General features: G+C 44.9%; 1 protein-coding gene across 2 annotated transcripts in view; it reads left to right on the top strand.

Annotated features, from left to right (window-relative positions):
* Positions 1-3,085: 3,085 nt before the first annotated feature.
* TMEFF1 (transmembrane protein with EGF like and two follistatin like domains 1) overlaps positions 3,086-12,200 on the top strand; it is a 99,570-nt gene continuing 90,455 nt past the window's right edge. For both annotated transcript variants that reach the window (XM_042242956.1, XM_027964168.2), the window contains exon 1: positions 3,086-3,690. In XM_042242956.1, the coding sequence (XP_042098890.1) occupies positions 3,486-3,690 (205 nt within the window). In that variant the 5' untranslated portion in view covers positions 3,086-3,485. The remainder of the gene's footprint in view (positions 3,691-12,200) is intronic.

The following is a 12,200-nucleotide window of genomic DNA, read 5'->3' as shown; positions in this document are numbered from 1 at the left end:
CCAGACCTATGAGAAATGAATGTTTGCTGTGGCAAGTTGCTGCCATTTTGTGGCTGTTATGGAGCAATCACTGACTGATAGGCCAGAGGTTTCCAAACTGGCAGTGTATGTGAATTACTTAGACAACTTTAAAGTAAATAAGGGATATTTGAGCTTCCCCCAGAATTCCTGGAGTCATATTCAGAAATCTATATTCTTTTAAAACTGACTGGGTGATTAAAAAATATATATATGTATTTTTGGCTGCTCTGGGTCTTAGTGGCAGCATGCAGTGAGCAGGCTGAGTTGCTCTGCAGCATATGGGATCCCAGTTCCAAGACCAGGGATTGAATCTGTACCCTCCCCCCCCCCCCCCCCCCCCCCCCCCACTGGAAGGTGGATTTCTAACCACTGAACCACCAGGGAAGTTTCCTCTGGGTGGTTTTTATGTAGTGAGTTCCCCACTCTTTTGCTGTCTGAGTGGGTCACCAAAGTTAAGGCATGTGATGGGGATTCTATTAGATGACCACTAAGATTTTTTTTAACTTTAAAAATTTATTGGGGTATAGTTGATTTACATGTTAGTTTCAAGCATATAACAGAGATTCAAAATTTTTATAGATTATATTTCATTTAAACTTATTATAAAATGTTGGCTATAGTCCCTGTGCTGTTCAATATATCCTTGTAGCTTATTTATTTTATACATGGAAGTTTGTACCTCTTAAGATCTTTTTTCCTCTCTGAGACTGAATGATTGAAGTCAGAGGACTCCTGTTTCTGAAGTACAATCCTTTTCAATTTGAAAACTGAGAAATCTGTGTTAAATTTTTCTTACCTGATTTGGAGAAAGATGCAGAAATAAATGATCTGTGATTTATGGCCATAGGGTTTTTGGTTTTATTTAAGGATTGTCTCCTCATAGTATTTCTTCCTGGACTATGGTTAGCAGTCAAATGAAAATTAAAAGCAGAAGACGGGTTTGGAGAGCCAAAACACATGGCAGGAAAAAATCACTGGGGAGGTCATGTTTAATGGAGTAGCTGTTGAAGGAATGGTCTGAGAAGGAGCCTTTAGCTGTGACTTGGCAGTCAGGAACCTGAGATCACACCTAATGGAGAAGCTGGTTGATTTTCATCTGTAATGACTGCCACGCCACAGCCCAGTTTAGAGGTTTGAGGCAATCTTAGTAAAATGTTTCAAATGTGAATTTATATAAAAAGCATGATGAAAATATAATTTAAAAGAAAATAGCTTTTAAAAGTTTTAACAAAAATTTTCATTGAAAAAAATGAAAAAAAAAAAAAAACCCACAGAAAAGTATAAAGGACAGGGGTCTTATTCATAAGCTCACTTTTTAGAGATAACCACTGCTAATATATCGCTGTATATTCTTCTGAACTTTTTTCCTATGTATATGTACACACACATGTCTATTTCATAAAAATAAGATTTTCTTACACATACTCACTGGTATCCTTTATTCCATGTCAGTAAACACTAATCTAATCATCCTTGCTAAAGTGCATAATACTCCACTGCAAAAAGAGGTACCATACTTCAGTTCCCACAGATGGACATTTACATGATATTTACTATTATAAAAAGGCTGTGATGGATATTCATATAGACATTTTGTGCTCTTGTCCAATTATTTCTTTAGGATAAATTCCAATTCTTGGAATTGCTAGATTAAAGGATAAATGTTTTAAAGGTTTCTGATACATAGTTCAATTGCTCACCTCAAACATAAATTAATAAAGCAAGGTTTTGTCATTTCTTTTGGGCTTCCCCTGTGTCTCAGCTGGATAAAGAATCCGCCTGCAATTCTGGAGACCAGAATTTGATCCCTGGGTTGGGAAGATCCTCTGGAGAAGGGAAAGGCAATCCACTCCAGTATTCTGGCCTGGAGAATTCCATGGACGGTATAGTCCATGGGGTAGCAAAGAGACACGGCTGAGATGCTTTAACTTTGTCATTTCTTTTATCTCTTTTAGTCATTAGGAAAAGAAAGCTTGTCGGCTTAATCTGCCTTTTACTACTTACTGGGTTTAATAAATCTTTTAATATATTTATTGTCTGTATTTAATGTGCATAAGACATTAGCGCCCCACTTTTTTTTTTTTACTCTATCAACCTTTTATTCCTGATATATATTAAGTGTTGTCTCCTATTTACATTGAAGATATTATCCCTAGTGTGGTTTTGCCTGTGGCAGCTTTCCACACATTAAAAAATTTTATGAGTCAAATTCATCAGTTTTTCAACGAGATTTATAAATTCCTTTTCAGGTGAGAGGCAGCATAATAAAATGAAAAAAGTAGAGGAATTTCAAACAGTTCAGTCCATCATCTTACTGCTGTGGCTGGGTCTCACTCATTTCGCACAATGTGCACTGGGTTGGGAGGCGGATCACTTTTCCTCTTTGACTCTCAACTTCCTCCTCTGTAGAAGAGGGATGAGAGTGAAAACTCCTGTGTAGGGACGTAAGAAAGAACTGGAGGGAATTTGTCCAGGTCTTGTATGTAGCAAATCCTATCTAAATATTAGCTATTCTTAGTGGGAGAGGGCAATACAGAATTTTAAAAACTATTTTAAATTCAGTTGGTGTTTGTGGGAACAGGGTCACGGGTGAGGATCCCGGTAATTCAGCCATTTACCCCCATCTCTAAGAACAACAAAGCTGGAGTCAGAACGTGAGTTCTAATTTTGGGGTCCTGGCCGTTTTCCTCGTAGGTGACCTTGGACAAGTCACCTTCACTTCTCCGCGGCTCAGTTTCTTCACCTAGGCAATAGCTGTATAACAGCCCACCTGCCCCCGGCCAAACTGCTGGGTCAAGGAAACGCTTCAGAAACGCTCACAAAAGGGCGGCAAAAACGTCTGTCAGGGTCACGTCTTCGGAGCCTGCTCGGCGCCCGCCGGCCCCAGGTGGCTGGACCGAAGGGCGGCCGCGCCCCCCAGCCCCCGCCAGTGCTCCCGCCCCGCCGCAGGAACAATAGCTCCCCCGGAGGCGGCGCCGGCCGCGGGCGGGGGCGGGGCTGCGGGCGCGGGCGCCAGGGGTGTGCGCGGGGCGGGGTCGCAGCCACCCCTCCCGCCGGCGGCTCTGTCACGCGCCCCGCACCGGGCGGGCCGGGGTCTTTGTGACGCGGCGGCGACGGCCGCGGACACAAAGGGAAAGCGAGGAGTCGAGCGCGGGGCTGGGCCTGCCCCTGCCCCGCGACCCCCGCCCGCCGCGCGCGCGCGCCCGCTCGTTCCCCGGCATCGGTCTCCCCGCGCGGGCTCGCCCGCTCGCGCGCACTCGCCCCGACTCTCCGACTCCGTCCCGAGCGCGGCTGGCCCGGGCCTGGCGGGCGCTGCGGGTGGGGCGGGGATGCTGAGGGGCCGCTCCCCGGCGCAGCGGCGCGGCTGCTAGGAGGCGCCGAGGCAGCGGCGGGGCTCCCGGCGCGCGGCTGGATGCCCCGGGCCTGCGGCTCCCTGCGCTTCCCGCCGTCCAGGGGCGCCAGCCATGGGCGCCGTGGCCGCTGAGGCGCCGCTCCGGCTGCCGGCCGCGCCTCCGCTCGCCTACTGCTGCTACACGTCGGTGCTTCTGCTCTTCGCCTTCTCTCTGCCCGGGAGCCGCGCGTCCAACCAGCCCCCGGGTGGCGGCGGCGGCGGCGGCGGCGGCGGCGGAGACTGTCCCGGCGGCAAAGGCAAGAGCATCAACTGCTCAGGTAGGACCGGCCGGAGCGCGCCTCTGCGGCCCCTCCTTCCTTCCGCCCCCGCGCCTCCTCCCGCCCGGTCCCCGCGACGCGACCCCGCCAGGCCGGGGCGTGCGGGTCCGGGAGCCGGGCCGAGGGTGAGCGAGGGCACCGGGCGGGGCGCGAGCGCGCGATGCGGGCTTGGGGACCCGCGTGGGGCCGGGGAGTGGCCGTGCGTGCGTCCGTGTGTGCCAAGTGGCTGGGCGCGGGCGGCCGGGCGTGTGGGGAAGGGATGAGGCCGGGTCGGCAAGTGGGAGGCAGCCGGCTGGGGCTCCCGGTGTGGTCGTGGGTGTGCACGCGGGAGCGCATGTTTGTGTTGTGAAGGCTCAGGGGAGGGAGGGGGGCGGCCCCAGGCAGGGCTTTTCTGTGTGCTTGTGTGACGATGAGGGGCCAGGGGAGTGACCGTGCGCTGGGGAGGTTCCTTCTTCGGGGGCACTGGGGTCTCTAAGGGGTCCTGTGGGAAAGAGGAGCGGCTGGCCCAGAGGTCGCAGATCGGCCATGGAGCGTGACTGTGTGTGTCTTTTGGGTTGAGAGGTGGGCGCTCCGGGCTCAGAGTGACCGCGGGTCTGTGGATAGGAGCAGAGAAAGTCCTGGGGCCATGGAAGTGACCCTCTGTTGTATGCGTTGTGCTGGGTGAAGCCAGGGGCTCAGGGATGTGCCGGGGTATACATTGAGGAGGAAGGAAGCGGGTCCTGGAGTAAACCCCATGTGTGTGGATTCAGAGGGAGGTTAGCTAGGGAATCATCATGCTGTGTAGGATGTGGGTAACAGAAAGAGGTAATTGGGTCCCCGGGAGTGCGTCTGTGTAGAAAGGTGTGCCCCGGGTTAAGGTGGTGTGTGAAGAGGGAACCGGTTCCGAGGGAATGGTCCTGTGCGTGCGTGCAGGAGGGCTTGGAGATTGGCAGCTGCGGGAGCAAGGGAGTGACCTCTCCCCTCTCTCCAAGGCCGTCTGCCCCCCCACAGCTGTTGCAAACAAAGAGCTTGCTGGGGCTGTAATGGACGAGACTGGGGAGGAGGGGATCCTGGCAGTAAAGTTCCCTCTTCCTTTCACGACGGGTCCCAGAGGAGCCCTGGGGCAAGGAGAGGCTTCCAGGTCTCATTTAGGGGTCCGTAGGTCCTCCTGGAACTGGCCTGGCAGATGCTGGTGATCATAAGCCACAGCCTGGCTAACTTGCCCTTCTATCAGTTCTCATTTTCCACTTGTTCTTTAAATCAAGGGTGGGAGAAGAGGCATGGAGGTCGGGGGTGGGGCTGAAGAGAGATTGGAAATCAGTTCACAGAGAATCCTTTGGTTAGCCTGCCAGACAACCTTTGTACCCAAAGGTCTCTTGAAAGGGGCATTGTTCCTGGGGGAGTGAGGGAGCAACTGGGCCTCGGCACAGATGTTTATGCTACCCTAAATCAAAAAAACCTTTGGCTTGCTGTTTAGGTTTGAAGGTCTGAAATCTTTTAGTAATTTTCATAATGGCATATTTTATGATGGGGGAGGGGTTATGAGCACAGTAAACAATAGCATGTCCATTAAAAGCTTTTCCATCCATGTAATAACTTTTTCTTTATTTTTCTAATGTTAAGTAGAATATGGGATAATGCTTTAATATATAAGCACACTTTAATGGTTAAGAATAAAAGTCATTAGTATGTTAGCATGCCCTTTTGTAACAAATATTGGCTATCAAACTTCTAAGTGATCACACCATGTCAAAATATTTTATGGGATAATGTGCTGTGGTTATTTGTTCTTGCTGAGCTAATTTGTCCTTAGCAAAATAAAGTGTGTATTGATGGATGTTTTCTGGGTATGCTTGCTAACTCTGGTGGATAGTACAAGTTTTAAAAAAAAGACATAGAGGGCTGAAAAACCCACATGGTGTGGAAAAAAGGAATGATTTGGGGATTGTGGCCCTTGCTATGCAACTATATGATTTGGAGCAAGTTACTTAATTTTCTTAATTTACTCTTGTTAAAGGGATTTGGATTTAATAGTATCTGAGCCTTATTTAAAGGGTATATTGATATTTTGATATGTATACCAGTAAATTAAGCTTATTAAATAAAATGTTTCTAATGCTAAGATATACTTGAATAACTCTGGGTCTAAAACTGAGAGTTCTAACTAAATGGTATTTGTAGATTCTTGTCCTAATTGTTCCTAGGATGAAGATCTGGGAGTAATTCATATGGAAAATAAATTTTTTAGAGTTGATTAATTAGAGAGCTGTAGTACTGCGGTTTGGACATTTGTTGTTGCCATTTAGTTGCTCAGTCTTGTCTCTTCTGTGACCCCATGGACTGTAGCCTGCCAGGTGCCTCAGTCCATGGGATTTCCCAGGCAAGAATACTGGAGTGGGTTGCTATTTCCTTCTCTACGGGATCTTCCTGACCCAGGGATCAAACCAGTGTCTCCTTCATTGGCAGGTGGATTTTTTCCCCACTGAACCACCAGGGAAGTCAAGTTTAGACATACAGTTCAGTTCAGTTGCTCAGTCGTGTCTGACTCTTTGCAGCTCTGGACTGCAGCACGCCAGACATCCCTGTCCATCACTAACCCCCAGAGTTTACTCAAACTCATGTCCATTGAGTTGGTGATGCCATACAACCATCTCATCCTCTGTTGTCCCCTTCTTCTCCAGTCTTCAATCTTTCCCAGCATCAGGGTCTTTTCAAATGAGTCCCTTCTTCACATCAGGTGGCCAGAGTATTGGAGTTTCAGCTTCAGTATCAGTCCTTCCAATATTCAGGACCGATTTTCCTTAGGATGGACTGGTTGGATCTCCTTGCAGTTCAAGGGACTGTTAAGAGTCTTCTCCAACACCACAATTCAAAAGCATCAATTCTTTGGCACTCAGCTTTCTTTATAATCCAACTCTCATATCCATACATGACTACTGAAAAAACCATAGCTTTGAAAAGATAGACCTTTGTTGGAAAAGTAATGTGTCTGCTTTTTAGCATTCTGTCTAGATTGGTCATAACTTTTCTTCCAAGGAGCAAGTATCTTTTAATTTCATGGCTGCAGTCACCTCTGCAGTGATTTTGGAGCCCCCCAAAATAAAGTCTGTCACTGTTACCACTCAAACTACTGCACAGTTGCACTCATCTCACACGCTAGCAAAGTAATGCTCAAAATTCTCCAAGCCAGGCTTCAACAGTATGTGAACCCTGAACTTCCAGATGTTCAAGCTGGATTTAGAAAAGGCAGAGGAATCAGAAACCAAATTTCCAATATCCGTTGGATCATAGAAAAAGCAAGAGAGTTCCAGAAAAATATCTACGTCTGCTTTATTGTCTATGCCAAAGCCTTTGACTATGTGGATCACAACAAACTGTTGAAAATCCTAAAAGAGGTGGGAATACCAGACCACCTGACCTGCCTCCCGAGAAATCTGTATGCAGGTCAGGAAGCAACAGTTAGAACTGGACATGGGAAAACAGACTGGTTCCAAATGGGAAAAGGAATACGTCAACGCTGTATATTGCCACTCTGCTTATTTAACTTCTATGCAGAGTATATCATGAGAAATGCTGGACTGGATGAAGCACAAGCTGGAATCAAGATTGCCAGGAGAAATATCAATAACCTCAGATATCAGATGACACCACCCTTATGGCAGAAAGTGAAAAAGAACTAAAGAGCCTCTTGATGAAAGTGAAAGATGAAAGTGAAAAAGTTGGCTTAAAACTCAACATTCAGAAAACTAAGATCGTGGCATCTGGTCCCATCACTTCATGGCAAATAGATGGGGAAACAGTGGAAACAGAGACTCTATTTTTTTGGGCTCCAAGATCACTGCAGATGGTGACTGCAGCCATGAAATTAACAGGCACTTACTTGCTCCTTGGAGGAAAAGTTATGACCAACCTAGACAACATGCTAAAAACTGGAGACATTACTTTACCTTTGTTGGTAAAGCTATGGCTTTTCCAGTAGTCATGTATGATGTGAGAGTTGGACTATAAAGAAAGCTGAGTGCTGAAGGATTGATGCTTTTGAACTGTGGTGTTGGAGAAGACTCTTAAGAGCCCCTTGGATAGCAAGGAGATCCAACCAGTCCATTCTAAAGAAAATCAGCCCTGAATATTCATTGAAGGCCTGATGCTGAAGTTGAAACTCCAATACTTTGGCCACTTGATGTGAAGAAAGGACTCATTTGAAAAGACCCTGATGCTGGGAAAGATTGAAGGTGGGAGAAGAAGGGACAACAGAGGATGAGATGGTTTTATGGCATCACTGACTCAATGGACATGAGTTTGAGTAAACTCTGGGAGTTGATGATGGACAGGGAGGCCTCTCATGCTGCAGTCCATGGGGTTGCAAAGAGCTGGATACGACTAAGCGACTGAACTGAAGTGATGGGACCAGGTTCCATGATCTTAGTTTTCTGAATGTTGCGTTTTAACCCAACATTTTCACTCTCCTTTTTCACTTTCATCAAGGGGCTGTTTAGTTCTTCTTTGCTTTCTGCCATAAGGGTGGTGTCATCTGCAAAAGGGTCATCTGCATATCTGAGGTTATTGATATTTCTCCCAGCGATCTTGATTCCAGCTTGTGCTTCATCCAGTGCAGCATTTCTCATGATGTATGCATCTATTAATGCAGCTTGAGATTGTGTATTGATTTTTTTAAAAATAGCTTTATTACCCGGCATTTCCCACATAAACTGGTTTACTCCTCTACATGTTTGAGTTTTAAAATTTAAATACTGGCCTTGACTATCTGTTAATTTTCATTTTGGGTTTTTGACCATTGTTTTAACCTATTCTGACCTTTCTGAAAACTGATTCTGTCAGGCTATGTGAGTTGGCTCACTCACAGCCCTGTGGCCCTTGTAAATGTGAGGAGAAAGTCTGCGGCTTCATTAAATTAATAGAAGTTGTTTAGATCATGGAAAAGTATGGAACTCTGTGATATTTTACTGTAGACTTCTTTCCAAATTGGTTGATGTTGATACATTAATCAGCCAGATGTTCAACCAGCTATGTATCTTCCTGATTGTATATAACAGATTTTTGAGCTTCTGCTGTTAACATTTTCCCAATTTGTTCACCGGTCTATCATTTAAAAGATTCTGTCAGATTGTCTTGTTAGAATCAGTATATATATATATATCTGTATCATCCCTTTTCCATTCTTAGTAGTCATATCAAAAAGCAAATGTCCTATAGTCTGCCTTAATCGAGAGCCCATGGTGGCTTTTTCTTTTCATTGTGTTACAAAGCTTATTGACCCATTCTAGAGTTTTTCGGTGGATATGTGGCAGCTTTACCTATGGATGTTTTTTCTGGGTTTGTTTTTTCTTTTTTGAAAATTGAGAATGCATTCTTTCCTTTCTGGTCTTCTGGCATCTTGTCAAGATAGCTTAGATAATCAGTAGTCAGATCTTAAAGTTTTTTTTAGCATTATGGAATGTGATTTGTTTGGATCAGAAGCAGATTCCTTTGAACTAGCTCTCTATTCCATTAATGTCTGCTTTCCATGTCGCTTCCCTTAGATGTTAGCTCCATTTTATCAGGGTCTACCTTCCCAGTTTTTGAAGGTCCTGTTCTTTGGTGAAGATTACTAAAGCAGAGAAGAAACTGAAAGGGTCTGCATGTCCCTGTCGCCTCTTGATGTTACAACATCTTTGCTAAGCAATGAGCCCTTTGTTTATCTCTTGTTCAAAACAAGCCCTTAAAAAAAAAAAAAAAAAGTTGTTCTCTTGTCTAAGTTTTCTACTTGTTCTTGACTTTATACTTATCGATTGTTATCTTGTTGTTTGTGCTTGCTATTTTTTAATAATTTTATTTATTGTTTTTATTTTTGGCCGCACTGGGTCTTGGCTGCTGCGCAGGCTTGTCTCTAGCTGCGGTGAGCTGTGGCTGCTCTGTTTGTGGTACACAGGCTTCTTACTGTGGTGACTTCTCTTGTTGCAGAGCGCAGGCTCTAAGCTGTGCAGGCTTCAGTCGTTGCAGCTCCCTGAGTCTAGTACAAATGCAGTAGTTGTGCTGCATGGCTTACTTGCTCCACAGCGTGTGGGATCTTCCCGGATCAGGGATTGAACCTGAGTTTCCTGTGTTAGCAGGCAGATTCTTTACCACTGAGCCACCAGGGAAGCCCTGTACTTATTATTTTTAAAAATCTACCTTACCAGAGAGGTTTCATGTTCATCCAAAGATGAAAATGTTTGGAAATACATGATTTATGTGAAGAAAAATTAACCTTGAGCCCAGGAGACCAGGTGGCCTTAGCCATGCTGCTTTTTTCTTTTTTCATTTGTAATGTGAAGATAATGATAACAGTGCTTTTTGGCTTTAGGGTGTTAGAGAAGAACAAATGAGGCTAAACATGTGAGACATTGCTATTTTAGGGAATGGGGTTAAAGAGAAAGGAAAACGTTTAAAGAGACCAGCAAGCTGCATTGGTCAGAGATGTAAGGTGGAGAATTTGAAATAGGTTTTTAAAATGTCACAGCAATCCAGATCCTCTGGATTGTGGTGTGGTTAAGAATGATATAAATGTATGATATAAACTTCATATTAAGAGAAGTTTCTCATTGAGAAGTTAAGGAAACAATCCCATTTACCATCACATCAAAAAGAATAAAAATATCTAGGAATAAATCTACCTAAGGAGACGAAAGACCTGTATTCCAAAAACTCTAAGATGCTAATGAAAGAAATTGAAGATGGCACAGAGGGAAAGATAGATGGTGTTCTTGGGTTGGAAGAATCAATATTGTTAAAATGACCATACTACCCAAGGCAGTCTGCTGTCAAATTACCAATGGTATTTTTCACAGAAATGGAACAAAAATTAAAAAAATCTATATGCAAGGACTTCCCTCGTGGTCCAGTGGTTGGGAATCTGCCTGTCAATGCATGGGACACGTGTTTGATCCCTGGTCTGGGAACTAAAATCTCACATGCCTCAGGGCAGCTGAGCCCCTTGCACCTTAGACCCTGTGCACCACAACAGGAGAACCGCTGCAGTGAGTAGCTTGTGCTCGCCCCAGCTAGAGCAAGCCCACGCACAGTAGTGAAGAGCAGTGTTACGAGGACAACCCAGCACGGCCAAAAATAAATAAATAAATACGTAAATAAATAGATGTTTAAAAAATTCTGTATAGAAACATAAAAGGCTCCCAATAGCCAAAACAATGTTTAGAAAAAATGGGGGTGGGGCTGGGGCTGGGTCTAGGGCTGGGGCGGGGTGGGGAGAAAACCAGCTCCCTGACTTCAGACTGTACTACAAAGCTACAGTAATCAAAACTGTATGTTACTGGCACAAAAACAGATATATAGATCCATGGGATAGGATAGAAAGCCCAGAAATAAACCCATACACTTACGGTCAAATAATCTAGGACAAAGGAGGTGAGAATATACAGTGGAGAAAAGACAGTCATCTTCAGTAAGTGGTGCTGGGAAAACTGGACAGCTACATGTAAAAGAATGAAACTAGAGGGAATTTCCTGGTTTGTCCAGTGGTTAGGACTCAGCGCTTTAACTGCCAGGTTAATCCCAAGTCAGGGAACTAAGATCCTGCAAGCTACACAGTGCTGCAAAAAAAAAAAAAAAAAAAAGAATGAAATTAGAACATTCTCTAATAACCATATACAAAAATAAAAATGGATTAAAGACCTAAATATAAGAGCAGATACTTCGATACTTATAGAGGAAAACATTGGCAGAACACTCTTTGAGATAAATTGCAGCAGTATTTTTTTTGATTCATCTCCTAGAGTAATGGAGATAAAGCAAAAATAAACAAGAAGTAAGTGCCTTGTTAGAGACAATTCAGGATTTTGGGGAATAAAAAGTGAATTTTTTGTAATTGGTATAATATTTTGATCAGGACACGTCTAATTCCCTGGTATGTAATATGTGAGTGTTGAATCTTGATTGAGTACCTGCTTCAGTTCAGTTCAGTTCAGTCGCTCAGTCGTGTCTGACTCTTTGCGACCCCATGAATTGCAGCACGCCAGGCCTCCATGTCCATCACCAAATCCCGGAGTTTACCCAGACTCACATGCATTGAGTCGGTGATGCCATCCAGCCATCTCATCCTCTGTCGTCCCCTTCTCCTGCTGCCCCCAATCCCTCCCAGCATCGAGTCAACACTTCGCATGAGGTGGCCAAAATATTGGAGTTTCAGCTTCAGGATCAGTCCTTCCAATGAACACCCAGGACTGATCTCCTTTAGGATAGACTGGTTGGATCTCCTTGCAATCCAAGAGACTCTCAAGAGTCTTCTCCAACAGTTCAAAAGCATCAATTCTTCGGTGCTCAGCTTTCTTCACAGTCCAACTCTCACATCCATACATGACCACTGGAAAAACCATAGCCTTGACTAGATGGACCTTTGTTGGCAAAGTAACATCTCTGCTTTTTACTGTGCTGTCTAGGTTGGTTATAACTTTTCTTCCAAGGAGTAAATGTCTTTTAATTTCATGGCTGCAATCACCATCTGCAGTGATTTTGGAGCCCAGAAAAATAAAGTCAGC

This window comes from Ovis aries, chromosome 2, assembly GCF_016772045.2.
Source record: "Ovis aries strain OAR_USU_Benz2616 breed Rambouillet chromosome 2, ARS-UI_Ramb_v3.0, whole genome shotgun sequence".
Taxonomy (NCBI): Eukaryota; Metazoa; Chordata; class Mammalia; order Artiodactyla; family Bovidae; genus Ovis; species Ovis aries.
The sequence above is the reverse complement of the archived record's forward strand: the minus strand, read 5'-3'. Positions and strand labels throughout refer to the sequence as shown.